The sequence below is a fragment of the Benincasa hispida genome, chromosome 12 (assembly GCF_027475165.1).
Source record: "Benincasa hispida cultivar pf3 chromosome 12, pf3_genome.v1.1, whole genome shotgun sequence".
NCBI lineage: Eukaryota > Viridiplantae > Streptophyta > Magnoliopsida > Cucurbitales > Cucurbitaceae > Benincasa > Benincasa hispida.
In genome coordinates this window covers 57,947,347-57,973,727 of record NC_143489.1, presented here as the reverse complement: position 1 = coordinate 57,973,727, position 26,381 = coordinate 57,947,347, and the positions used below count along the sequence as shown (strand labels likewise).

The 26,381-nt window shown below is 30.0% G+C and overlaps 2 protein-coding genes across 2 annotated transcripts; both read right to left on the bottom strand.

Moving 5' to 3' along the window:
* Nucleotides 1–333: 333 nt before the first annotated feature.
* LOC120068141 (uncharacterized) lies at nt 334–4,508 on the bottom strand. Its single transcript, XM_039019843.2, has 4 exons — nt 4,233–4,508; nt 3,678–3,719; nt 2,878–3,012; nt 334–616 (listed from the first exon to the last, which is right to left on the bottom strand). The coding sequence occupies exons 2-4, from the start codon at nt 3,690–3,692 to the stop codon at nt 452–454; spliced, it is 315 nt and encodes a 104-aa protein (XP_038875771.1). The 5' UTR covers nt 3,693–3,719; nt 4,233–4,508; the 3' UTR covers nt 334–451.
* A 1,377-nt stretch (nt 4,509–5,885) lies between these two features.
* LOC120067265 (calmodulin calcium-dependent NAD kinase-like) lies at nt 5,886–25,103 on the bottom strand. The gene is made up of 9 exons (XM_039018794.2): nt 24,867–25,103; nt 24,560–24,772; nt 22,630–22,853; nt 12,941–13,002; nt 10,826–11,053; nt 9,698–9,827; nt 8,356–8,690; nt 7,282–7,426; nt 5,886–6,336 (listed from the first exon to the last, which is right to left on the bottom strand). The coding sequence occupies exons 1-9, from the start codon at nt 24,877–24,879 to the stop codon at nt 6,103–6,105; spliced, it is 1,584 nt and encodes a 527-aa protein (XP_038874722.1). The 5' UTR covers nt 24,880–25,103; the 3' UTR covers nt 5,886–6,102.
* Between the last annotated feature and the right edge of the window lie 1,278 nt (nt 25,104–26,381).

The window sequence follows — 26,381 nt, the reverse complement described above, 5'->3', positions numbered from 1 at the left end:
CATTAAGCAGACTTTTTTAAATCAATAGTAACAGAGATGATAAATTAATGGCCTTAACTCAAAATCTAACTAATAACATCGTATCTATCCATTATTTTGTACTTACCATTTTCTCTATGTAATTTCATTCACAGCGAATCCATTATTGCTCAAGTGAGTTAACTCCCAAATTCTAATTCGACTAGGTTCTTCATTAGTGTCTCGAACCTATTTAAGTGAAAAATATTATATATTGGAGAATTTGACTAAAACAAAAGAATTTTATGTAATTTTTCATTTAATTACCTTGTCTTCAACTTTTTGTTGTATACTTAATGAACCACATGTGTGATATACATTCAATTTAGGACATTTCTTTTGGTTTCTTATTAAGCACAACTTTTTTTATGTACAAGAAAAAGATATTAGAATCAACATGATCTTCAGTTGACTTCCATAACTTTGCAAGATATTATGCATCTTCTCTTGTAATTTCTGGTAGAATATTTGCTAAAGCTTTTGTAATTATATCATATTTCAACAACCAATTTTTCTTTAAACTATATCTCCAACTATTATAAGATCGGTGAATTTGAAGCAATACTGAAGCTTCGTGACCTTCGACTTTAAATCGTACCTGCAAAAAAAAAAAAAAATAGTTATAGTCTAATTATGTAAGAAGTAAATTAAAGAAAAAACTATTATTTTTTCATATACCAATGTAAGCTCAAATAGTTTCCTTTTTTTTGTTGTATCAATATCTCTCTAACTTGTTTTCTTCTTGTATTGGAAGCAATTCCTTTTTTATTTCCATTTATTGAAGATCAAGATGAGACTTCAAATTATCTTTTGTCCTTCCTTTAATATTCAACAGTATATTGATTACGTTTTCACATACATGTTTTAATATACATGACATCTAAATTGTGTCGCAATAATAAAGTGCTGCAATAAGGTCGCTCAAAGAATATGCTTAATCTTTAGAACTTTTTCTCTTTTTCACACTCTTGCGAAATAAATATTCTCCAAATTGATTCATTTGTTCAAGTATACAACTTCCAAACAAATTCTTAGTAGGTAGATTTTTTCAATAAACCCATCAAACAACTTTTATTGTAGTCTCCATTCAGGTTCTATGGGTAAGAAACGATGATGACCCATGTAGCACATTTTTTTCACTATTTTTCAAATAAAATGATCGAGTATCAAAATAACATGAAGGATAAGCTAAAGTATATCTTGTATTCCAACCAAATAAGTTTCCATATGCTGAAAAATCATTGACTGCCCATAATAATGCAGCATGCATGTTAAAATTTTGTTTTAGTGAAACATAAGTTTCAACCCCTACATCCCATAAGAACTTCAGTTCATCAACTAATTGTTGTAAAAAGATGTCAATATCATTATTAGGGACTTTAGATTCAAGAATGGGTAATGATAACATGAAATAAGACTCTTTCATACACATCCATGGTGGCAAATTATATAGGATAAGAATGACACGCCAGACACTATAAGAGAGACTCATATGAGATTCATATTTCCAAATGGATTAAATCCATCACTGGTCAATCCAAATCGAACATTTCGAGGCTTTGAAGCAAATAAACTATATGATGCATCAAGTGTTTTCCAAGCAATAGTATTAGCAGGATGCCTAAGAACTCCATCATCTAATCATCTATTCAAATATCAAGTCATACTTGATGCAGTCTTTCTTGACATGTGTAATCTTTTTAATCTTGGAATTAGAAAAAAATATCACAAAAAATTTTGTGGAATCTTCTACTTTGTATTTGTTTCATTTTGCTTTTACCTAGATTCTCCAAAAACTGAACATTCATCGGCATTCACATTTTCCTTCCAATATAGTGGGTAATTATTGGAGCATGCATGTATTTTTTAGTAATGAAATCCTAAATCTTGAAGGATTTTCCTTGTCTCATAGTAATTATTAGGTAGATCAGTACCTTTTGGAAATGTATCTTTTAATAAATCAATCAATAAAGTAAATAATTTATTACTCCAACTTCCAAGAGACTTTAGATTAAACAATTTCATAATGAAAGACAACTTAAAATATTTTTGACACCTAGAATAAAACTCTTTTTCTGCATCATTTAACAATCTATAAAACATAGAAGCATCCCCATGAGGTTCTTCATCATAACCATGTTTCTTTGATTCTCTTTTATCAATCCAGTTGCCAGTGTTAAAAGCACTAAAATGATCCTCTAGTATTTCAAAAACATGTTCATCTAGTATAACTTGGAACTATCCCAAACATTAACAAATTTACTTCTACATCGTCTCGAGTTTTAAGTACTACATTATTGCATCTCTTACATGGACAAGATATTTGACTAGACGTTGCATGTAAGGATGCAAAATCTAAAAAGTTTCTAACTTCTTTTCTATATGCACTACTCGATTTTAAATTTGCATCCAACTTTTATCCAAGTTATACAATGAGCTCATAGTAAGAATATGATATACTTCTTTGTAAAAAGTAATTAAGAGACTACCTGAAACCAAATTATCACTTTAAGCTAATTTATTCAAAACTTTTAGAATAATAGCTATTATCAACATAATAGAGACTAATTTCTCTGCTTTGCAATCAAGAAAAAATCCATTCCTTTCCAGCCACACAAGACAAATAATGTAATTTAAATCTTAGTATAAATCTCAGTAGGATCATGAAAAAAATGTAACTAACCCAAAGTTCACATGTAAGCAAATCAAAGATTTTAGAGCTAGAAAATAAGTATAAAACCGGGAAAAACAATGTAAGTTGTTGAAGATACCACCCATTTCGCCACTTGAATTGTGGAAATAAAAGGATTAATTGTGATATTCAGGAGGTCCAATAGTTCCCTTTTGATTCTAGTCTACCTCTTTTACTGTCGTTGGGAAGTGATGAGCGACAGTCGGAGAATATGCACATAATCTTTCCTCTATACCTTCTTTGAACACCAACTTCCTTTCAGCTGCAGCTACAGATATAAGTTCTGAATTGAGGCTAGAAACCTGCAATTATAAATTTGGAAGTTGTAAGAGACTTAAATGAGATTTGAGATATTGAGATATTGGAGATATTGCAGACTTAACCTGCAATTACACATCGCTAACTTGCAAAGCACAGTAAAATTTAATCAAATTCAAAAGATGAAGGGGAACTACAAAATGATAATGTTGCTCATAACAAAGCAGCTTAAGAATTAAGCTTGGGAAAATACACTTTGTTCAATAATACTTTGCAATGCTAGTACCCCAGTTCACAGTAATCAAGGAAATTCCATACTCCCAAGCTTGGTAACTAAACTACATTGACAACAAACTGATATTCCGATCTTGTTTACGACGAGATTATGCAAACTTACATTGGTGGTAAACTGGAAACTCCTAGTGCAGGACACAGTGAAGTCAGTTGATTGGATAATAAAACATCTAGCCAATTTTGCACTAAGTCCTAATATAGCATCTCTTCCATTCTCCTAATATAGTCATTAGCAAATGATATACACAAACAACAACCATAGATTTAGAAGCAATATTACAAATTTTCATGATGCAATGGCAACATAAACAAAATCAATCGAAAACCACATTATAAACCCAAGCTGACAAACTTCTAGTCTAAGAGCATTATTTTTAAAAATCTCTCAAAATAAGAATAAAAAATGATAGATTACCGAGAAATCCCCCATCGCAATAAGCTTTGGATTTCCTTGAACCTACATTATAATAAAACATTATGAATGGTGTTAACCTGAATCCTACATATCAAGTTACAAATTTCTGATCATAAGCACTTCGAGCTATTTAATAAAAAAGTTAACCATCCATTTCTTCAATATCTCTCATCATTTCTAAAACAAAGTAATGAACTACCACAAAGTCAAAAACAATACTGTGAACAATAAAAAGTATATTCGACCAAAATTTCCAATTTCAGAAGCCTAGTTACAACTCATATATCATCTTAAACCCTAAACAAGGTTTTAAGCGCAAACGGTCAAAGTTGATACAGAAAAGAGCAAGCACTTTACACAAGTTGTGAATAAGCTAATCAAAAGAGAATGAATCGTAAGTGCGAGATAGAGAAAATGGAGATAAAACTGAGTCTCCACAAGGAGTTTGTGCTTAATTTCGTGAAATGAACAGAGAATTATTATTGAACCCGCATTTTCACTGAAGCAAAAATAGCAAAATGGAATACAGAAACAAGTGATACAAATTTTGTATACCTATGGTTATGGCGATAAGACGAGCTACAGAGCTAGCAGAGGGATGCTTCATACATGGACACGAGGTCAAAGCGTTGAAGCATGGTGGGGACTATTTGAAGTAACAAAGAGCTATCAAGAGGATGATCTGCGTAGCTTAAACAAATGGAAATCGGAAATAGAGAGTATGAAGCTTGAAGAAATGGAGAGTATGAAGTTCGAAGAAATGGAAATAAAAAATGGTGCCCTAGCTTGAAGATAGGGAAATGACAAGATAGAAAAATTTAAAATGTAGATAGTTTTACTTCAATTTCTCATAGAAATGATTTTATTTTAAAAAGTTCTTTTTCGATGGTTTTTAAATTTTATATATATATATATATACACGCATTATTTTTTAAAGATTTTTTTTTAAAAAAAAAAAAATATATGATGGCAGTAATTTTAATTAAAAAAATATATTACTGTCTCGGTCTTTGTTGGTTCAGAGAAAATTTAAATGATATAAGGATAATTAATAAATATAATATAATTTACAAAGAGTTTAGTAACTTTTGATAAAGAGTAAATAGTTTTCAAAAGTTTTTAATGTCATTCGATAAATATAATATATTTTTCAAAGGCCTTCAACAAGCTTCGATAAAATGTAGATATTTTTCAAATGTTTTTTAAAGACCTTTTGATGAAGGTTATTAATGTTTCAAAGGTTTTCAAAAACCTTTCATAAAAGGTAGATATTTTTCAAAGTTTTTTCAAAGACCTTTGATGAAGGATAATATATCCAAAAAATTTCAATATTCTTTGATAAATATAGTATCTTTCAAAGGTTTTCAATAACTTTCAATAAAAAGTATATAATTTTCAAAGGTTTTGTAATGCCCTTTGAAAAATATTATATCCTTTTCAAAAGTTTTCAATAACTTTCGATAAAAAGTATATAATTTTTAAAAGTTTTCAATAATCTTCAATAAAGAGTAGATAATTTTCAAAAGTTCTTTAATAAATATAATATCGTTTTCCAAAGATTTTCAATAACCTTCGACAAAGAGTAAATATTTCTCAGTGACTTTTAAACCTCCTCAATTAATGCAACATTTTTCAAAAGTTTTTTATAACCTTCGATAAAAAATTGCCAAAATAAGCTAATTTTTTTGTAGTGTTAGTTATTGGAAGTTAAAGTCAAATACTAAAGTGAGCACTATAGTAAAAAGAAAACATATAGGTAAAAGAGTAAAATATTGAAACATAAGTATCAAATGAAAAACTAAACTCAATATTCAGTGATAAAAATGTAACATTTTAAAACTTAGGAACAAAATAGAAATTAAATTCAAAACTCAAGGGTAAAGATGTAGCATTTTTAAACCAATAAACCAAATAAAAATTAGACTCAAAATCAAAATGCCCAAAAAGTATTTTATCTATAATTTATTACATCCCAACTAATGCTCGGAATTTCATCAAAACTCCACAGTTAAGTCTGTTTGGTCGAGAGTATAGTACTTCAAAAAAAATTGTACAATGCATCAAATTCCTTCTCTTTTACAAGAAAACTTTCTATTAAGTTCCATTTCTCAAGCCAACGATATGATCCTAAAATTTCAATAAAGTAACTAGATAGTTTCAAATAATCAATAAGCATCAACAATGACAATACTCGTTCCAGACTGAAGATTTGAAATTGAAAAATCGGCACTTGACGGCCATATCATTTCCTCCATCCCTTGCACTCAAACTATTAACTAGAGTTCAAATTATCTCCATACATCAACACGAGTCCTTTAAACAAATAAGAACGATAATAATAGTTAAATACATGCACCAACCATTGAAAAGTCATCTCTCCAACCTCTCAATAAAAAATTAGAAGAAAAAAAAAGGCATTCTATTGCTATTTTGATTCAATGCTTTGTATGGAAGCCTTCAACTCCATCTGAATAGAGGCCCTAGAAGATGACAACACAGTTTCTTTCCATAGAGAACCATTCTCATTTAAAATGCTTGCATCTTGGTAAAGTTCATATACTGAATTTGCATCCTCCTTCAACTTACTTATAAATGAAACACATTTGATTTCTTCTGGATCTACTAGTAACTTGTTATCTCCATCTTTCCACCCAATTAACTGCAATCAATTTTATTTCCAACCCATTAACAACCCCACTCAATAGGGTTTCAACTTCCAAGGCCCAACTCTTAAATGGGCATTACCCCAATTATACAAGTTAATTAGAATATTATAAAAACAAAAAGCTTAATCAAATTACAAGTTTATTATTTCAACTTTTAAAATAGATCCCTAAATTCTAAGAGTTAGTATATGCCTAAAGTTAAATTTTATCTTTAGTAAGAGTCTTTGACATGTTTATCATCTTTTTTTAAATATTGAATTTATTGGACATAAAATTGAATTTTGGTGTGTAATATGGTATTAAACTTTCAATTTTATGTTTAATAAGTTTGTGAATTTTAGTGTCAAAGTGAGCATAGTTCAACAGTAATTGATATATGCTTTTTCTTTTGAGATTGGAGATTCAAATCTTCAAACCCTACTTGTTTTGTACTAAAAAGATTTGTGAGTTTTAATAAACATCGACTAGGTTAATGACCTATATTAGACATAAAGGAGAAAATTGCATGATTTCAATTTGATTTCTAGGTCTAAAAATTTTACACGGGATAAAAGTGAAATAAAAAAATGTAGAGATCAAATGGAAACTAAACTCAAAACTTAAAATATATATATTTTTTAAAACTTAGAGACTAAATAGCATAGAATTAAACTCAAAACTTAGTGATAACAATATAACAATTTAAAACCTAATTAAGACCAAAAAGACGTTTTTCTTCTTGGAAATAAAATTAAAAGTTCAAGTACTTACTATACTCTTCCAAATCAAAAGTTTAAAAATTTATGGACAATTTTTAAAGTTTAAGATTTATTAAACACAAAAATTGAAAATTAAAAAACCTATTGAAAACTTAAGAGTTTAGAGACTAATTTTGTAACTCAAAGTTGTTTTTTTCTTTTTTTTTTTTTTTTGTAAAAGGAGTTGGGAGATATATTTACCTTTGATGGTCTGCCCAATACATTGGTGGAATAGAGCCTGGCATTATCAACAAGTTGACAGTATCTGGGAAAAGCCTTAGCAAATCTTTTATGGGACTTCAATTGTGAGTTCACCCTCACAGCCCTTCCAACCATTACAGCTCTCCTGTTTACTCATCCCAATACAATATTACTATCTCTCATACACATCAAATTCATAAATTAATATCTAAATAAATAAAACAATAAATTATAAATTTAGTCTAGATGGTTTCTATTTGGTCCTTAAATTTTTAATATTACAAATTTAGTCCTTAAACTTTTGATTTCTTAAAATTTTCCAAATCAAATAGCATAAAATTGAAAGTTTACTAAGGTCTTGCTTAGTAACTACTATTTGTTTTTTTTTTAGTTTTTATTTTTTGAAAATTAACTTTATTTCCTCGTTTGCATCTTTCTTAAGTAAAAGGATTGAAATCTTTGCCAAATTTTCAAAAACAAAAAACTTTTTTTTAGTTTTCAAAACTATGCTTGTTTTTTTCTTTAAAAAGAAAAATATATATTTGATTTTTTAAAATATGGGTAAAAGATAGATAACATAGCAAGAAACTAAAGGTGGAATGTATGTTTATATGTTTAATTTTCAAAAACTAAAAGCCAAAATCCAAATGGTTACCAAATAAGATCTTGGGGTTTCATTAATCATAAAATTCAAATTTACATCTATAGATCAATTCACTCTAAAAAAATTCAAATTTTTATGAGACGAATTAGACATAAGTTAAACATTGAAGTTTAGGGCCTATTAGACACAAAATATAAAGTTTAAGGATGTATTTGATACTTTTGAAAGTTTAACAATCAAATATATACAAATCTCAAAGTTCAATGAATAGACCTATAATTTAACCAAAATATAATACTTTATAGTTTTGATAAAGATAGAATTTCATCCTTATTAATTGGATAAAATCTCATAAATAGCCTATATAAGTTATATCGGGGCTAATTGTGACTTTTAAATCATATGTACGGACTATAAAATCAAATAAAATTTGTAATTAATTAATCGTAATCATTATATAGATTTCGTACCTTATGCCTCTAATGACAGCCAAATGTGCGTCACAAACAACACCAACCAATTCAATTCTATACGGCTTTCGATCTTTTTGTACGATCCCATCGAAATCATACTGTTCTTCTTCTGGACTCAGTTGTTCCCAGTAATTTTCAATGACGGTCCCATCTTCCGCGACTTTGTAGCCAACCCCCATCCTATATCGATGTTTATGAACATTTCTAGCCATCTCAATCGTCTGGTCCACATATGGCTCCCATGCAAGAGTCCCATCCATGATCACATCTCTACCTTCGTTTAGTGCTGTCACCAACAACGACGATGCAGCATCTGTCGATGATTGGTGTACCTAATTACAATTGAAGTATTGATATAATTAAATAATTTACTATAACCTATCAACAACTTTAAAACGTTCAGGCTGATTCATGATTTAACATCATATCCTAACTAAAATTTATGTGTTTGAACTTCATCAGGATTCTCATTTCCACTTGCAACAAATTTTTACCTATATATTATACACTTTTTAAGCTATATGGACTAAATAGGCATCAAATCCACAAGTTTAGTATCCATTGTCAATATATTTTCTTATTATGTTGGTTATCCTTATCCATAACCTCGACATAAACGTAGCTCAACTGACATAATACTTGAACTATCGACTTCGAAGTCAACAGTTTGATTCCCTCACCCCACACTTTAATTACAATACCTTTATCAAAAAAAAAAAAAAAAAAAAAAACCTCGATATTAATTTTGAAATGCTGAAAAGAAGGAGAAATAGTCTGTTGTACCAGTTTTTACCTCTAATTTCTTTAGTTTAAATTCCATTTCCATAAATTTTAAAAATTATATTTCTACTCTTGAGTTTTTAATTTAGTTTCTGCTTCATCCTACGTCTCAATATTATATATTTTTCCTTGAGAGGATTTTACTAATGTATGGTCTTTTGACTTTCAATTAACTAATTAAAAATAATTGTGATGTAATTTTTTAAAAAAGAATAGTTGTAAGAACGAAGAACAAATAGTGAAAATTACAAATTTAATTATAATCAATTTTATTCTTTAAGTTAATAGATTGGGGTAAAGTGTGTACACTTTGAAAAAATAAATCAATGAAAACAAAATTCAAAACTAAGAATAAAAATGAAATATTTTCAAACACCAGAAGAAAAATAAATATGAAATAACTTTTTAAAACCAAAAAATTGAGATAGAAACTATATAAAAAATTGAGGGACAAAGACCAAGAAATATAAATTTTTTCCTAAAAGAAAATAAATGTTTGAAAAAGGAAAAAAGTAAAAATAGATGTTGGAGAGAATGATATATATATATATATATATACCAGTTCTGAGGTTTGAAGCATGTCATCGGGGCAGCCCATGGAGTTAATTGCTCTATAAACGACGTCGCTTTCTTTGAAAGCGTCCGCCTCTACCACGACGGCTTTTGCTTGAGCATCCGACCAGAATGGTCTACAAAAAAAAATTATTTTCTTATTTTAGGTAAGAAAATAAATATATATATATATTATAATTAGATTTCTTTGTTTTATTCTCTAAATTTTGAGTACGGTTTTTATTTGGTCTGGCCATTTAGGACAACAACTAAAAGTTGTGAAGTGCGTTATTATAGTCTGCTCCATATTTGGAGTACCAAATATAATAGTGGTTTGTACAATTATTTATAACTTATAATCAAGTATAGTAAATACTATTTCAAAATCATTTTTGCTACAATATTTATTATTTGTCATTCTATCCTCTATTTTCTTATTTGTTATAATGTTTACTATTTTCTATCCAAATAAAAATAGTTTACCCTCAAAATACAAACTATTATAATCTAAACTAAAATACCCACTAACTATATTAATCAATTCAGTGCTCCAAATGTCAAAAAACCAGATAATGCTCGCTTTAATTTTAGTCTTTTGAGTTAACTTTTAATTAATTAATTTTTTTAAAAAAATTATGATGTAGATTTTTTATATTAATTTAATAAAATTAATAAAAACTAGTTGAATTATTTTAAATTAATTAATAGAAAATAAACACTAAAGACTAAAGTTGGAAATTAGAGAAAAAGAGTAAAGGTATAAAATCTTGATAATTAGTTTAAACTATTATGAAATGATATTTTAAAATTAATTTGAATAGCGATGAAAAAATAGTGAAACTTCACGGATTATAATTTTTAAAATCTTTTAAATTACTTATTAGATATTAACCATAAAGATTGAAAGTGAGTATATAATTAGTAAAAATTTAAGGTTAAAAGTGTAAATTTTAAAATTATGAATCAAATTGAAACAAAATTCAAATCTGGAGAGTAAAATTATACTGTAACTATGTAACTATTTGAAATGTAGAGACTGAATTAAAATCAAAATTGAAAATTTATTCAATAAAAAAGCGATAACAAATCACGGAATTGTAAATAAATAATGTATGGAGATATGAAATGAACGTACTCATTGAGGATGTCTTTGAGGACGGTGCTTTTGCCGGCTCCCATTCCGCCGCCCATGAGAAGGAGAACGGGGCTCCTCTGGCTGAGGGCCACGGGCGCCATAACGTCGGTGCATTTAGAATCAGCCTCCGCTCCACCGCCGCCGTTGATTGCTTTTATTTCTTCCACTAGAGTCGATATAACCCTCGTCACTTTCAGCTCTTTCGTCACCCTCTCGAACCTCTGTTTCCTGCGCTTCATTCATTACAATAATATAATCCTTCACTAACTTAACCTAATTCTCAAACTATAAAAAATACCTACGTTCAAACTTTTAGTTTAAAAATACTTTTAATCATCCTGTCGAGCTAACTACTTTAATCATTGATCAATTTTAATTAATTTGTAATGTACAGTCAACCGATTGATGTGTTGTTATTTATCATGTGTGGCATAAGCGGGTTCATCAATCTACCGTGTGTCCACCCGTATTTGAGGGCTTTCTTTGTTGTTCTATGTGGCTTGAGACTTTTATTGCGAAAATCCAAGCGGGCTCTTCTCTTTGAGTTGTGTGTGTTTCATTTTTGTATTTGGTTGGCTTTTGACATTGTTCGCGTCCTTTTTTTTGTATTTATTTGTGTCTTCGTTATAGGTTGTGAGATTCGATTCTCTTTTTACATAATTCAATATCTAAAAAAAAAAAAGAATTTAGTATTTATATCATTTTGGTCGTGTCAATTTTTTTAAAAAACAATTGTAATGATTCAATAACTTTCGCTAAAAATATGATTATTGAGATATAATCATATTTTTTTAACCATGTAGATTAATAAGTTGAGATATAATGAGATTTAACCCTCGTTTTTTATGGTAGAAATTAAATTGTTGCATAGGTGAAAATACATGAACTAAAAAAATTTACCTATATTAAAGTTTTAACTAAATTGTTACAAATTAAAGTTTGTGAACTAAATTGAAAAGTGTTTTTTAACTAAATTTTTAAAATAAGGAAAAGAAAATTATCCCCAACTTGGATGTAAAGATGTCCACGGGGCGGAGCGAGGACGGGGAAGGCTTTCCCGTCCCCATCCCCGTCCCTCTATTTCATTCCCCGTCCATGCAAAATTTTCTGCAAGGATCGGGGCGGGGATTCCCTGCAAAAAATTCGCAGGGATCAGGTTCCCTGCGGGAAAAATTTTTCCATTTTTTTTTTTTAAGATATTCATTTTTAATAATTTTATTTATTCTCGACCAAATAAAATTTATATATATTAAATGAGTTATTTCCAATAAATTTTCATTCGAAGGAAATAGTATAAAAATTCATTATAAAAATAATACTATTATATGTGTAAAAATATAATTTAATCTTATAATTTCTAAAAGTTAAATTTTAAATATTACAATATCATAGACAAGTTTTTCATTTAAATACTACAACATTTATGACTTAAGGTAGAAAATCTTAAATGTTAAAACAATTTAGAAATATATTAAAGTACGAAAAGGTTGAAATGAAAATTAGAAAATAATTAATTTTTTACACCACAATTTTTGTAAAAAGTATATAGATAAAATAATAATAATTATTATTATAATAATTATAATAATTATAACAATAATTATTATTATAAACTCGAAGACGGGATAGGGAATATAATCTCCGTCCCCGTTCCTGTTTAGTCAACGGAGAAAAAATTATTCCCGCTCCCTCTCCTATTCCCTGTTTAATCGGAGATTCTCCATCTCGTTCGGAACAGGTCCCAACAGAGTAAATGGACATCCCTACTTATGTATGTATTGGATTTCTATTTCCATCTCAATCGCTCTTGTTTTCATTAAAATGGATTATGAACTTATTTTGAGTCCAAAAGAGAGTTTTAAAAAAAATTAATTATTAACTTAGTTTGATCATACATGAAAACAATTAGTTTGATCATACATGAAAACAACTCTTGAATAACTATATGTTGACTGTCTTTTTTAAAAAAATAATAAATATAAAAATAAAAATCCTATCAATTTTATATAAAAACATATATTTTATAATTCATGAAACTCTTGAAATGAGAAAATTTACTAGCACTTTAATTCAATTGCAACGTTATTGATTTTGAAAGGGAATAAAAAAGAAAACCTTGTGACGGCCATCACAAAGCCTTTGAGCTTAGTTTTATGCTCCGATTCATCAGTCAACGCCTGCACTTACCAACCAAGAAAATTAATTACATAACATTTTTAGAGATAATAATTAAATACATTAGTGATAGATTCTATTGTTGATATACTCTTATTAATGATAGACTTTATCGTTGATATACACCTACTAACAATATGGTCTATCATTGATAGACTCTAAAAGTTGGATCTTACTATATTTACACTTTTTGTATTATACTATATCTATTGATATTTTGGATTTGATTACTACTTTTGCAATGGCCCCTTTTAAAACAACTTTTGTGAATCACATATTTAAGCCTAATATTCTTATGCCTTCCAATAACTTCTTTTTTAAAGGCCTACAAATGATTCTTAATGTTTTTAAGCAAGTGGTTTTAATTAAGGTGACAGGTTGTATTCAACCTTCGTACAACTTTATATATGAGGGGAAAAGATTAGCACAATCATTTTGTTTTTTTAGGAAATCAAGCATCAAGTCAAAAATTAAATTAGACAACATAGTAGGAGCCACGTAAATTGTATTTGTTCCTCTCAATTTATTACCATTAGTTTTCGTGTTTTTTTTTAGTCTTAACCAAATTCTAAGAAAAAAAATTAAATTTTTAAAATTATTTTTTAGTTTTCAAAATGTTATTGTTTTTATTTGGCATGTAATTTTTCCTTTTGTTGTAACATTGGTCTCTTCTATTGACTTCGTGTTGGACTTTTTGGTTGGTTATTTTTGGAATGATTCCGACCTTACCGGTTTCCTTGTTTGTAACTTCCTTGTTGATACCGTTTTAAAAGAAAGTATGATAATGTCTTCTTTAGATCTTTTTTTTTTTTTTTTAATAAAGTGATTGGTGTGGTAGTTTTTGGTGTGGGGCCATTGCTGAAAGCAAAGAAATGAAGAAGTCTGCAATTTTGTTATCATGCGAGGGTAATCCTTGAAGAGAAACGTTGAGTTTATGGGAGCCTAAACGTACAAGATCAATAAAGCTTGAGCTGAGAAAAAATATTGAGATAGATGCCAACAAGTTTAGGGGGAGTCTAAACAAATTTCCTATATAAGGTTTATTGTATGACATGATAGTGGTTCTATCAATTAAGTTGTTTCTCTTGTAAACCTTCTGAATTATACTAAGCTTCTCTTTAATTTGGGCACATTACCCCCAGATATAGGTAAAGTTATATCGAACTAGGTTAACATATTGTGTGCTATTTTTCTTCTCTACTTGTTTCCTTTGTCTCATACATTTGTCATCATCGTTGTGTCTATCATCATATTTATAGTTGGATGTTTGTACATTTTTCATTTGGTATCAGAGCGGGTTCAGTTATTATATTTTCGTTAATAGTTTGCAATGGAACCAATCAGAGAAGGTGGATCTACTACTAGACTTCAGTCCTTGATGGGACAAATTACTCATATTGGAAAGCCATAATCACTACTTTTCTAAAATCAATTGATTAAAGACCTGGAAAGCTGTTGTAAACAAGTGGACTCATCCAATAATCACTGATGAGGATGGCACTGCAAATCTGAAAAGGACTGAACTAAAGTAGAGGATGAAGCTTCCCTAGGAAATTCTCGCACTATAAACGTAATTTTTAATGGGGTTGATAAAAATATTATTCGGCTTATGAATACATTCATTTCAACTAAATAACCTTGGGAAATTTTGGAAGTTTCTCATGAAGGTACATCCAAAGTGAAAATTTCGAGACTACAGATTCTAACTTCGATTTGAATCTCTAAAAATGATAGAGGATGAAACAATAATTAATTTAATGTATGTATTCTAGACATTGCGAACGAATCTTTTGCCCATGGTGAGAAAATATCAGAAGAAAATTTAGTTAAAAAGATTCTTCGTTCTCTGCCAAAACATTTTGACATGAAAGTGACTGCCATTGAAGAAGTGCATGATAGAGCTGCTATGAAAGTTGATGAATTATTTTGCTCTCTTCGTACTTTTTAATTGACATTTAATGAGCAAACAAACAAGAAACGTAAAGGGTTAGCTGTGCAATCACATGTGAATGAAGACCTCATCTCAAACAAAGGGAAAGAAGGTGAAGAGAACCTTGCCGACTCGCTTGCTATGTTGACAAAATAATTCGTCAAAGTATTAAAAAGATTGAATAAACGTCCTAGTCAGTACAACACAACTCATGTTAGAGACAACACTCGCAACATTAATCATAATATGCATAAGAGTTTTAAACTTTTTGGAGTGAAGAAAGATAGTGAATGGGGTTTGAATGGTAATCCAAATTGCAGGGATCGAACCTTTAAATGCAGGGAATGTGAAGGTTTTGGCCACTTCCAAGCTGAATGTCCTAATTATTTGAGAAAACAAAATAAAGGACACTCAACAACCTTGTCAAACGATGAGTCGAATACTAGTAATATGTCAGAGGATGAGATTTGGGCCTTGATTGGTTGTGCAACTATTGATGAATCAACAATAATGAGTACTGATATTGAAGAAGCAGACAAAATTTGTTGTGGATTGAATTAGAATGTTCCTCGCTTGAGAAATCTTACCATGGAAGAAATGTATGAAAAATAGGAAGAAGATCTGTTTACACTAAAAAAGAAAAAAGATCGCATTCAAAGGTTATTGGAAGACAATCATCGTTGTTTGAGCACTATATCAAAATTAAAGAAGGAACCAAAATTGTCTCAACAACGTCTGGATTCAACGTATAAATTTGTTTGCATGTTAAATTCAGGTACAGATGATCTAACAAGATTCTCAACAAAGGGAAGCAAGTTGCTGATAGAAAAAGAATTGGGTTCAGTAGTCATGGGAAGCCTGGTTATAGAACTACATTATCATCTAAAAGTGTATTTGATCCTACTCAAAATCCTCATATGTCTGAGCTAAATCCAGATGATACCATATTTGTGACTCATATTGAAATTAGTAAGCCACGAAAGAAATAAGTGTGTCATTACTATGGGAGAGCAGGTCATATAAGTCCCTTTTGTTTTTATCATCTTGGCAAAAAGGAATATAAAACATTAAGACACTCCTCCCTGGGATCTTGAGTCATGAGAACAAAAGAGTTACATCTAGAAGACTTGTGTGGCGTTTCAAAGATAAAAACCCTCAAGAGAGGATGGCTTGCAATGTGGCATTTACCTCGTCACACATCTCAAAACCAAGAAGATTGGTACTTTGACAATGGATGCTCGAGGCACATGACAGGTAAAAAAAATCTTTTTTGTCTGATCTAAAGGCATATGGCTTTAGATATGTACCTTTGGTGATGGAGCTAAAGGAAAAGTGTTGGATAAAGGAGACTTGTTTAAATCTGGTCTTCCTGCTCTTCGTGTTGTCATGCTTGTTAAAGGCTTAACTGCTAATCTAATTAGCATAAGTCAACTGTGTGATCATGGATATCAAGTAAGTTTCTCTAAAGATAAAGTTTTTAGTAAAATATGATAAAATGATGTTAGTTATGACAAGTTCCCGTTCAACGAATAAATGTTATCACTCGTCCCCTGTTGCTCTCATTGAGTGAGACTAAAGTGTGGCATAAGAGACTTGGTCACATAAGTCTGCGATCAATAAGGAAAGCAATCAACGTAGGAGTCAGTCTTGCATTACCCTCTCTAAGCACATAAACTAATACATTCTGTGGTGAATGCCAATATGGTAAACAGGTTAAAACCTCACATAATAAAGTGACACAATGTAGTACTAGAAGAGTTTTGGAGTTACTACACATTGAGTGATGGGGCCCATACAAGTTGAAAGTTAGAAAGGTAAGCAGTATGCTCTCGTTTGTGTGGATGACTTTTCTCTCTTCACATGGGTAAGATTTATCAAACAAAAATCTGACACTTTCAAGGTGTTTCAGACACTATGTCTTCATCTTCAGCGTGAACAAGAGAAAAACATTATTCGTATTAGAAGCGATCGCATGAAGGAATTTGAAAATTCTCAATTTGTTGATTTCTGTACTTCTGAAAGGATTCTACATGAGTACTCTGCTCCTGTAACTCCTCAACAGAATGGAGTAGTAGAAGAAACAACCGCACATTCCAAGAGATGGCTCGTGCCATGCTTCATGCTAAAAGGATACCCCTTAACTTCTGGGCAGAAACATTAAATACAACCTATCATATTCACAATCATATTTCTCTACGCCCAGGAACTGTCAACACTAATTATGAACTTTAGAAAGAAAGAAACCCAATTTGAGGTATTTCCATGTATATGGTAACTCATTTTATATTCTGAGAGATCGAAAAAATAAAAGAAAGTGGGATTCTAAATCTGACGAAGAAATCTTCCTTGGGTACTCAACAAACAGCAGAGCCTATAGGGTTTTCAATAAGTAAACTCAGACTGTGATGGAATCAATAAATGTTGTGGTCAAAGATGTAACATCCACAATAGAAAATGTTGATGATGAAGAAGGTCAGATATTTTTAGAATTTGAGAACAATGGTGAAAAAGAAATCTCAGAATCATCAGATCTTGATAAGGATGCAATTAGTTTTATTGATGCTCCCAACATTGTTACTGACATTTAGACCTCTGCAGGTGTAAAAGGTGTTGAAGCTGATAGTAGTGATGAACCCGCACCATCCATTAGAATACAGAAGACACATCCTTCTAGTAGTATAATTGGGAACCTGGATTCAAGAATAACTACTTGTAAGAAGGATAGAGTTGACTACCTGAAAATGATTGGTAACGTATGTTTACATCTCTAGTAGAACCCAAGAATGTGAAAGAAGCCTTGAAGGATGAGTGTTGAATCAATGCCATGCAGAAAGAATTAGAATAGTTCATTAGAAACCAAGTGTGTACTCTTGTTCCGCACCCTGAAAATATAAATATAATTGGAACCAGGTGGATGTTAAAAAACAAGCATGATAAAGACGAAGTTGTGACTAGAAACAAGGTCAGACTGGTTGCCTAGGGCTATTCTTATGTTGAAGGAGTTGATTTTGATGAAACTTTTGCTCCAGTTGTACGATTGGAAGCTATTCGTCTTCTTCTAGAAATCTTATGTCTACTTAAGTTTAAATTGTTTCAAATGGATGTCAAGAGTGCGTTTTTGAATGGGTATTTAAATGAAGAAGTATTTGTTGAATAACTCAAAGAGTTTGTTGATCCAATATGTCCTCAACATGTGTACTGACTTCAATAAGTACTTTATGGCCTAAAATAAGCCCCACAGGCCTAGTATGATCGTTTGGCAGTTTTCTTAACCAAAAATGGTTATAATCGTGGTGGAACTGACAAAATCTTATTCATAAAAACGGATGCCCAGAACTTGATAGCTCAATTTATGTGGACGACATCATCTTTTGGGGAATGCCACCGAATATGGTAGATACCTTTGTTGAACAGATGAAGGGTCAGTTCGAAATGAGTATGGTGGGTGAGTTGACATACTTCCTTGCTTTACAGATTAAACAAATGAAAGAAGGGATTTTTCTATCTCAGGAGAAGTATGCTAGGAATATGGTGAGAAAATTTGGGCTTAACAAAGCTCAACCTAAACGTACCCCTACTGCTACTCCTGCCAAAGTCACGCAAGATTCTGAAGCTGAACGTGTTGATGAGAGTTTGTATAGAAGCATGATAGGTAGTTTGTTATATCTAACAGTGAGTCGTCCTGATATCGCTTTTGCAATGGGTGTTTGTACACGATATCAGTCTAACCCAAGAACCAGTCATATGACAAGTGTGAAGAGAATCCTAAAGTATGTGCATGGTATAGTTAATTATGGCCTTCTGTACACTTTTGATACAAATCCTATTTTAGTTGGATATTGTGATGCTGATTGGGCAAGATGTACTGAAGATAGAAAAAGTACATCATGAGGATGCTTTTTCTTGAGAAATAATCTTATCGTATGGTTTAGTAAAAAGTAGAATTGTGTGTCCTTATCTATTTGCAAGGCAGAATATGTTGCAGCTGTCAGTAGTTGTGCTCAATTACTTTGGATGAAACAAATGCCAACTGAGTATAATGTGTTTTAGGATGTTATGACTTCGTATTATGACAACATAAGCGCCATAAATTTTTTGAAACATCATGTGCAACATAGTCGAATGAAACACATTGACATTAGGCATCATTTTATCCGTGAATTGGTTGAGAACAAAGTTATTACTTTTGAATATGTTATAACAAATAAGCAACTTGCAGATATCTTTACTAAACCCCTGGATATTATTACTTTTGAATCGCTAAGGGCAACCATTGGAGTGTGTAAATTGCCTTTATAGCCATTAATGTTTGTTCTAATGTATCAAGGGATATGGGTCAACGGTTGGTTTTCGTATTCCTTGATTAAAGCCCTTTTTATTGCGAGAGTTAAAACATCTACCCTCTTCTATTTGCTTTCCTCGTCTTTTGTGTGGTATCATGCTCTCACAGTGCCCAACCATTCCCACTCTTGCGGATGCTCCAGGTCCTGCTGCCAAGTGAATTAACTTAAGCTACAAGCTTTTCAGGTATCCCATGTGTCAAACATTGTGCACAACATTCGGCCTCTTAGAGTTGATGATATTCCCGTGCCTGAGGATCTTCGCGCTCCTAAAGATGGATTGTTGGTTCCTTCTGATCTTGGGACACGTATCTCACAGGTGCTATCTTCTAAGTCCTGAACCTTGAGTGGTATAATTCGTTCTCATGCCGACTGACGGGTGACTATGGATACTCTGATTCAGTTGTTAAGTTTGTCGTTACCCTCTGACGATGCCTAGTCTACTTCATAGTGTCCTTCCTCTCCACATGCTTAATTTTCTTCATCTGACAATCAAGGGGGGTGTGGTTATGGTGTTGTTTTTTTTTTTTTTTTTCTTTTTTTTGTGGGTGGTGTTGTTGGCTTGTTATTGATGGTTGTTTGGCTGGTTTGGTTGTTGATGGTTGTCTAGCCAGTTTGGTTGTTGTTGTTTTGGGGGGTTGGTTTCTGGTTGTGTTGTTTTTTTGTTGCCTCATTGTAGTTTTTGTTATCTCGTGATTTCCAATAAAAGAAATTTGTTATGCCAAAGGGGGAGATGGTTATTTTTTTTACTTGGCATGTAATTTTTCCTTTTGTTGTAATATTGGATCTTTTTCAGTTGACTTTGTATTGGACTGTTCATTTGGTTGTTTTTGGAATTATTCCAATCTTGCTGGTTTCCTTGTCTATAACTTCCTTGTTGATACTATTTTAAAAGGAAGTATAAGAATGTTTCCTTTAGGTCTTTTTTTTTTTTTTAATGAATTGATTGGTGTGGTAGTTTTTGGTGTGCGGCCATTGCTGAAAGCAAAGAAATGAAGAAGTCTGCAATTTTGTTATCAAGTGTGGGTAATCCTTGAAGAGAAGCATTGAGTTTAAAGGGAGCATAAACGTATAAGATCAATAAATCTTGAGCTGAGAAAAGATCTTGAGATAGGTGCCGACAAGTTTAGGGGGAGACTAAACAAATTGCCTATCTAAGGTTTACTGTATTACATGATAGTGGTTCTATCAATTAAGTTGTTTCTCTTGTAAATCTTCTTAATTATACTGACACTTCTCTTTAATTTAGGCACTGTGCCCCTCAGATGTAGGTAAAGTTATATTGAACTAGGTTAACATATTGTGTGTTATTTTTCTTCTCTGCTTGTTTCTTTTGTCTCATTACTTTTGTCAGCATTATCATTCTGTCCATCATCATATATATAGTTGGTTGTTTGTACGTTTTTCACAAAACTTTAATTTTAAAAACCAAATAATTATCTAACATAAGTCTCCCTTTCACATCCGACCGAAATTCACAATTTTGATCAACTTTTCAGTTCAAAAATAGGTTCCAAGCTATATAGAACCAATAAATATCTAATACATAAAATTTAAATTAGTGTGCATATATATTTTGCAAAGAAAATCAGTGTATATTATCATGAAGATCAAGTATATACTATATCATTTATCAAAAAATATTAAATAAATAAAAAAATATACATATAGAATAAAGTTTTGCCATAAAATATTAAAGAAGAAAACAATATTTTATATAATTTACATGGTTGGCAATATACTAATATTATTTCAGATTTTTTTTAGCAACACTTCAGATTTGGTGGATAATGTGAGGAAATGTCGCACATTATTTTAATATTAAGAATAAAAGAAAAGAAAAAATTTGTGTGGAACATGGACTTCATCCATCTTTCACCCAATAAAAATATGTGGGGCAAAAAAAATTTCTTTTCAAAGTCTTCTTTTATTATTTTTTCTATTAAAAAAAGGGAGCAATGGATTTAGATGTAACGTGTACCTTATGATTGCCTATTAAAAAAAATTTGTCACTCAACCACTTCTATAAACTACTCATACATTTCCTGTCATGTTGATAAGTCGAGCCATAGAAAATTAATAATAAGAAAAAGGGAAAGAGCTTTATGAGAACTATTTTTAATGTTTTTAAATCGTTTTAAAAGGATTAATGCTACCTTCTTTTGATAAAAACTATTGAGATGTTCTTAGGTCTTCTAATATAACCAAAATTATCAACCTCTCAAAATTATTTAATTTTGATAAATACAATTAAATGTCAGATTCAAACCTACCAGATTATCTAAATTATTAAACAATAAAATTTAAAATTTAAAAATTTTGTAGGTATAATCACAATAATAAATAATAATAATAAATTAATTCAATAAAAAAAAATACATACGGATGGGGGATAGAAAAAAGTTTAACTTAAAAAAAAATTATTCTCCACTCCATTCCCTATCTAAATAAGGTTCTCCATCCCATCAGACAAAATGAGCATCCCATGGGACCGCCACATATAAAGAATATGGACAAAGCTTTAATTAATGCAAATAATTTTTTTTCTTTTATTCTCTTCTTTTTTTAATATTGAAGACCGCCACATAATATATTAGTTGAATTAAGCTCACTTTAACTAATATAATTAATCCATATAACTATAACCGTAACAAAAAAATAATAATAATACACATTCGTAGTCATTATGAATGCAAAACATTTCATAAAAGGGGAGCTATCTTAACTTTGTTATGTAGTCTTTTCATTTCTCCTTATCTTCTTCTGTTTTTTCTTTCAACATTTTTTTTGGTTGTTTTCTGTTTTTGAAATGCTTGTTGTTTCAAACTTTTTTTTCCCTATAGTTTTCACTTTTCTTTTCTTTTTCTAGAAAGACAAACATTAATATCAATCTACAAAAACATGGATGTGGGTAAAATAGTTTTGTTCAATCAACATAACTATAATTATTTCTAAGTAACAATTTAATTATTGAACTCTAATTTGTAAGAATTTAGTTTTTATACTTTCAAATTTATAACAATTTAGTCATTGAACTTTAATAAGTAACAAATCAATCTTTATTATACTAAGTCTTCATAAAATTTGTTCTTACACTTGTAGATTGATAAACTAATCGGGAATCAAATTTTTTATAAACTATAAAGACAAAGTTGTTAGGTAATAAAAACCGACACGTGATTTTAATGGAATTTTTCATGATAAGAATTAAATTATTATAAATTTCAAAATAAAGTGATTAAATTATTATAAATTTGGATTATGAAAACTAAATCATTAACCACTAAAGATAATGAAAATATAGGACCAAAAAGTGTTTTTTAACTTAAATAATTGGATGTAAATTGTAGTGTGTGTACCTGAGAAACCATTTGAGGTGCCTTATCCCAGTGAAAAGCAAAGTAGGTCAAAATACAAGTCTCTAACTCTTGAATAAGCTTCACATATACTGAATCTGCATCCTTTTCATCAACAAAATATTCATAGATTGATTCTTCACAACCTTTCTTCTTCTTCAAATAATCATTTATCAGTTTCTTCAACTTTGGGCATTCCCCTCCATCTTTAAATCCCAATTGCCTCGCTGCATTCGGTACCAAACTCAATTTTCAGCTCCAGATAATGTTTTAGTTATTTAGACATTTTTAAAAGTTTAAAGATTAAACAAAATTAAAACTCAAAATTTATGAACGGGTTATTTCTTTATTTATTATTGTTTTTTAGACATGCTGAGTAGAATCAAACCTCTAAATTCAAAGTTGATCGTACAAATTTTATGATAGTTGACTCATTCGAATATTTTTTTCTTTTCTTTCTTTTTTTTTTTTTTTTTGTTTTTTTTTTGTTTTGTTTGAAGAGTTAGGAAAGGAAATCATTATTTTCTCTCCCTCCCCGCATTTCATCGGTAAAATTAATATTTGATACCTAACCCTACTGACCGGTTAGGATTTAATTAATAAAACTTAATAACATTATAACGAAAATGAAATCACTGGAAGAAATTCGGGTTTTAATGTCGGTTTTAAAGGGACATTAAAGGATTTTAATGTCGGTTGAAAACCGACATTAAAGATAGTGTTATTAAAACTCTTTTATGTCGGTTGCCTTTAATGTCGGTTTTAAACCAACATTAAAAGCATCAATAACACAACTTCCAAGTATAATAGATATATAATTTTAAAAAAAAATTATTTTAAATATATCAAAATGAGTCAACTTATTTATAAATATAGTAAAATCTATATCATTAATCTATTACAATGGTAAAAAGTGATATTTTGATTAAAAAAAATGAAATTTTTTTATATTTAAAAAGATTTTAATAATTTTACTATTTGAAACCATTATTTTAAGAAAAATAAATGATATAGATAATAAATAATGCTCAATAATTCTATTGTTTCATTATTACAAATTGTGTGCCTTGGCTTCTTCTTCTTTCGTCCCCCTCTATCGACAAACTCACGAAATTTAACCATACGACAAGATTTGACAAAATTTGATTTTGAGAAAATTAATATAATGCCTTTAAACGCTCTATAAAAAGAAAAAAATAAGTTCTGTAACTTTTTATTTGGGTCAACATTCTAGTACTCAACCCTCATTTTTGTTACTTGTTGAATTTTTTTAGCTGTTATTTTAAAATAATCAAAATTATTTAAAAAAAATAGACGAAAGTTAAATTAAAAATTAAAAAACGAAAAGCGCAAGAGCTAAGTATTAACAAAGCATACACAACAGAGTTGATTTTGTAATTTTAATTGGCAATAAAACTTAAGAAAATTTGTATGGATAATCTAAAATTTGGGTCCAAAATGATAAATGACCCATTTTTTAATAAAATTACTAAAATATCACTCTCCTTTCTTACATCTAGTATTGCGCACAGATTTTCATGGAAGTTGGTCACGTGGAGAAGAAGAACAAGGAAAGAGGGAATAAAAAGAAAAAAGAGAAAAACGGTTCCGACAAAGTTGGTGGTGCTGGAGAAAGAAGAAGAAAAAATAGGAAAGAGAGAAGAAAAAAATAGTTTCGTTGAAGCTGATCTACAGTAGAAGTTGTGGTCGTAATAGAGAAGAAGAAAAGAGGAAGAAAGAAATGAATAGCAAATTCGTAACTTCGTTCAATCATGGCAAAAACCATTAGAATTATTTCTAAAATTTATGTTTTTACATTTTATATCTCTAAAATAGGTCAACTGGACAAGTATTCCTAAAACTTATGTTTTAAGTAGAGTGGAACTGAAGAAGGCCAACCACACAAAAATCATTTGAATCATTCGAAACTTACCAACATAGTCAGGGAACGCCTCAATACTTCCGACCCTGCCGGATTCCGTCCGTCCGATCACCGGCACGATTTTCTGATCCTCGACAACGGCTGCCGACGACCTCAAATTCCGGCTCCAGTGATAACGCGTTCCGGCGGCAGCCACGATGCCGACCAAGGACACAGCAATTATCCGAGCCTGCTTGACGATTCCTTCCCCATTTCCGGCGAGATCTGACCCAAAAAACACACTATAATCACAAACCCAAGGGCAAAAAAAAAAAAAAAATGTTTCTCCTGACGGCGGAGAGCAAAAGAAGAGAGCTACCGGAAAGCTTCATGTCGGAGAGAATCTCTGCCGGCGACTGCTGGAGTGGAGGAAGAAGAATAGGGAGAACTGCAGCGAGGAGTTGTGGGGTCTGACTTCTGAGGCAGGAAAAAAAAACAAATGGACGAAACACTTTATATTAATTAATGTCTTTGTTTTTCCAACTATGATTTTTCTTTTTGCTGTTCTTAAATAACGTTTACCTTTCAAAATAAAAAAAATTTGTTTTATCCAAAATGAGGATTGCTCTAATATTTCTTTAATTTAGAGTGTAAACAAATTATTCAATTTTGTATTTCAATGGGGTTGGGGTTGCATTAAGTTTCATGATTCCCTTCTTTTCTCTCTCTATATATTTTTTAAAAAATCAAAATTAACACATGTCAATTTTTTATTGGATATAGTCTAATCAATTTTTTCCTTTTTATTTCTTGTCCGATTGATTATTGACATGTTTTGATTTTTTTTTAAAAAAAATAATTACAAATTTAATTTATGAATTTTGAAATTTATTTAAGTTTGGTTTTTGAAATTTTAATTTTGTATCTAATAAATCATCAACTTAAAAAAGTGTTTAAGAAATTCTTAAACAAATTCTTAAAAGTGTTTAAGAAGTTCTTAAATTTTTTGTTTTGCATAGAATAGCTAAGTTCTTGAAATTTGAAAACAATATTTAGTAGGTCCTATATTTTTAAAAAAATTAACAAATTTAGTAGACATGTTTTCATGGGACATAATAAATTCAATTTTTCTTTTTTCAAATAGATGAATTATTTTTAAAAATTTTGAATAATATCAAAGATTTAATAGACACAAAATTGGAGTTCATTAGCCTATTAGACATCTTTAAAGTTCAAGAACTTATTCGATACAAAATGTAAAATACAAATATCTATTAAATACTTCTGAAAATTTAGAGACCTAATAGAAACCAAGGTTTGAAATATTGACGTCAATAGAAATACCGTGGTCTCAATTTTATAGAAATGCCAATGAATTTTTTGGAAAATTTTATGAGATTGATGAAAATTGTTATAATTAGTTAATTAAACTTTGATTGTGACTGAATTAGACTATAATTGATCATTTTTAATTGGCATTTCTATAAAGTAAGACAACGTTTAGATGTATATTGTAAAATATTTGTATAAATATTGATGCGAGAGCATAAATTTAAAAAAGAAATGGACAAATAATTATAAAATAGTATCAAATATTAAAAATTAATCAAAAAAATAAAATATTCGCATATAAAATAATTGTAAATTGTTTATTTATAAAATAAAGTAGATACAAAAATGAAAAAAAAAAAAAAACATAATATCAAACATAAGAGGGATGTAAAAACTAAAAGTATAACATTATATAACAAAACATAATGAAAAAGAAAGAAAATAAATAAAACTCTAAAAGTAGATGGAGGTTGAGAGAAAAATGAAAGGAATATTAGTAACTCACATCAATTTAAATTTTGAGATAAAATGATGTGAAAATTCAATGAAAAAGATTTGAATT

What these genes read in the sequence shown, in the direction of transcription:
- LOC120067265 (XM_039018794.2), bottom strand. An exon ending in CACCTCAAATGGTTTCTCAG is followed by an intron (nt 13,003 to 22,629) that starts GTACACACACTA and finishes TGGTAAGTGCAG; the next exon opens with GCGTTGACTGATGAATCGGA. An exon ending in TATTGGGCAGACCATCAAAG is followed by an intron (nt 6,337 to 7,281) that starts GTAAATATATCT and finishes AATTGATTGCAG; the next exon opens with TTAATTGGGTGGAAAGATGG.
- LOC120068141 (XM_039019843.2), bottom strand. An exon ending in TCCCAACGACAGTAAAAGAG is followed by an intron (nt 617 to 2,877) that starts GTAGACTAGAAT and finishes TTTTTTTTGCAG; the next exon opens with GTACGATTTAAAGTCGAAGG.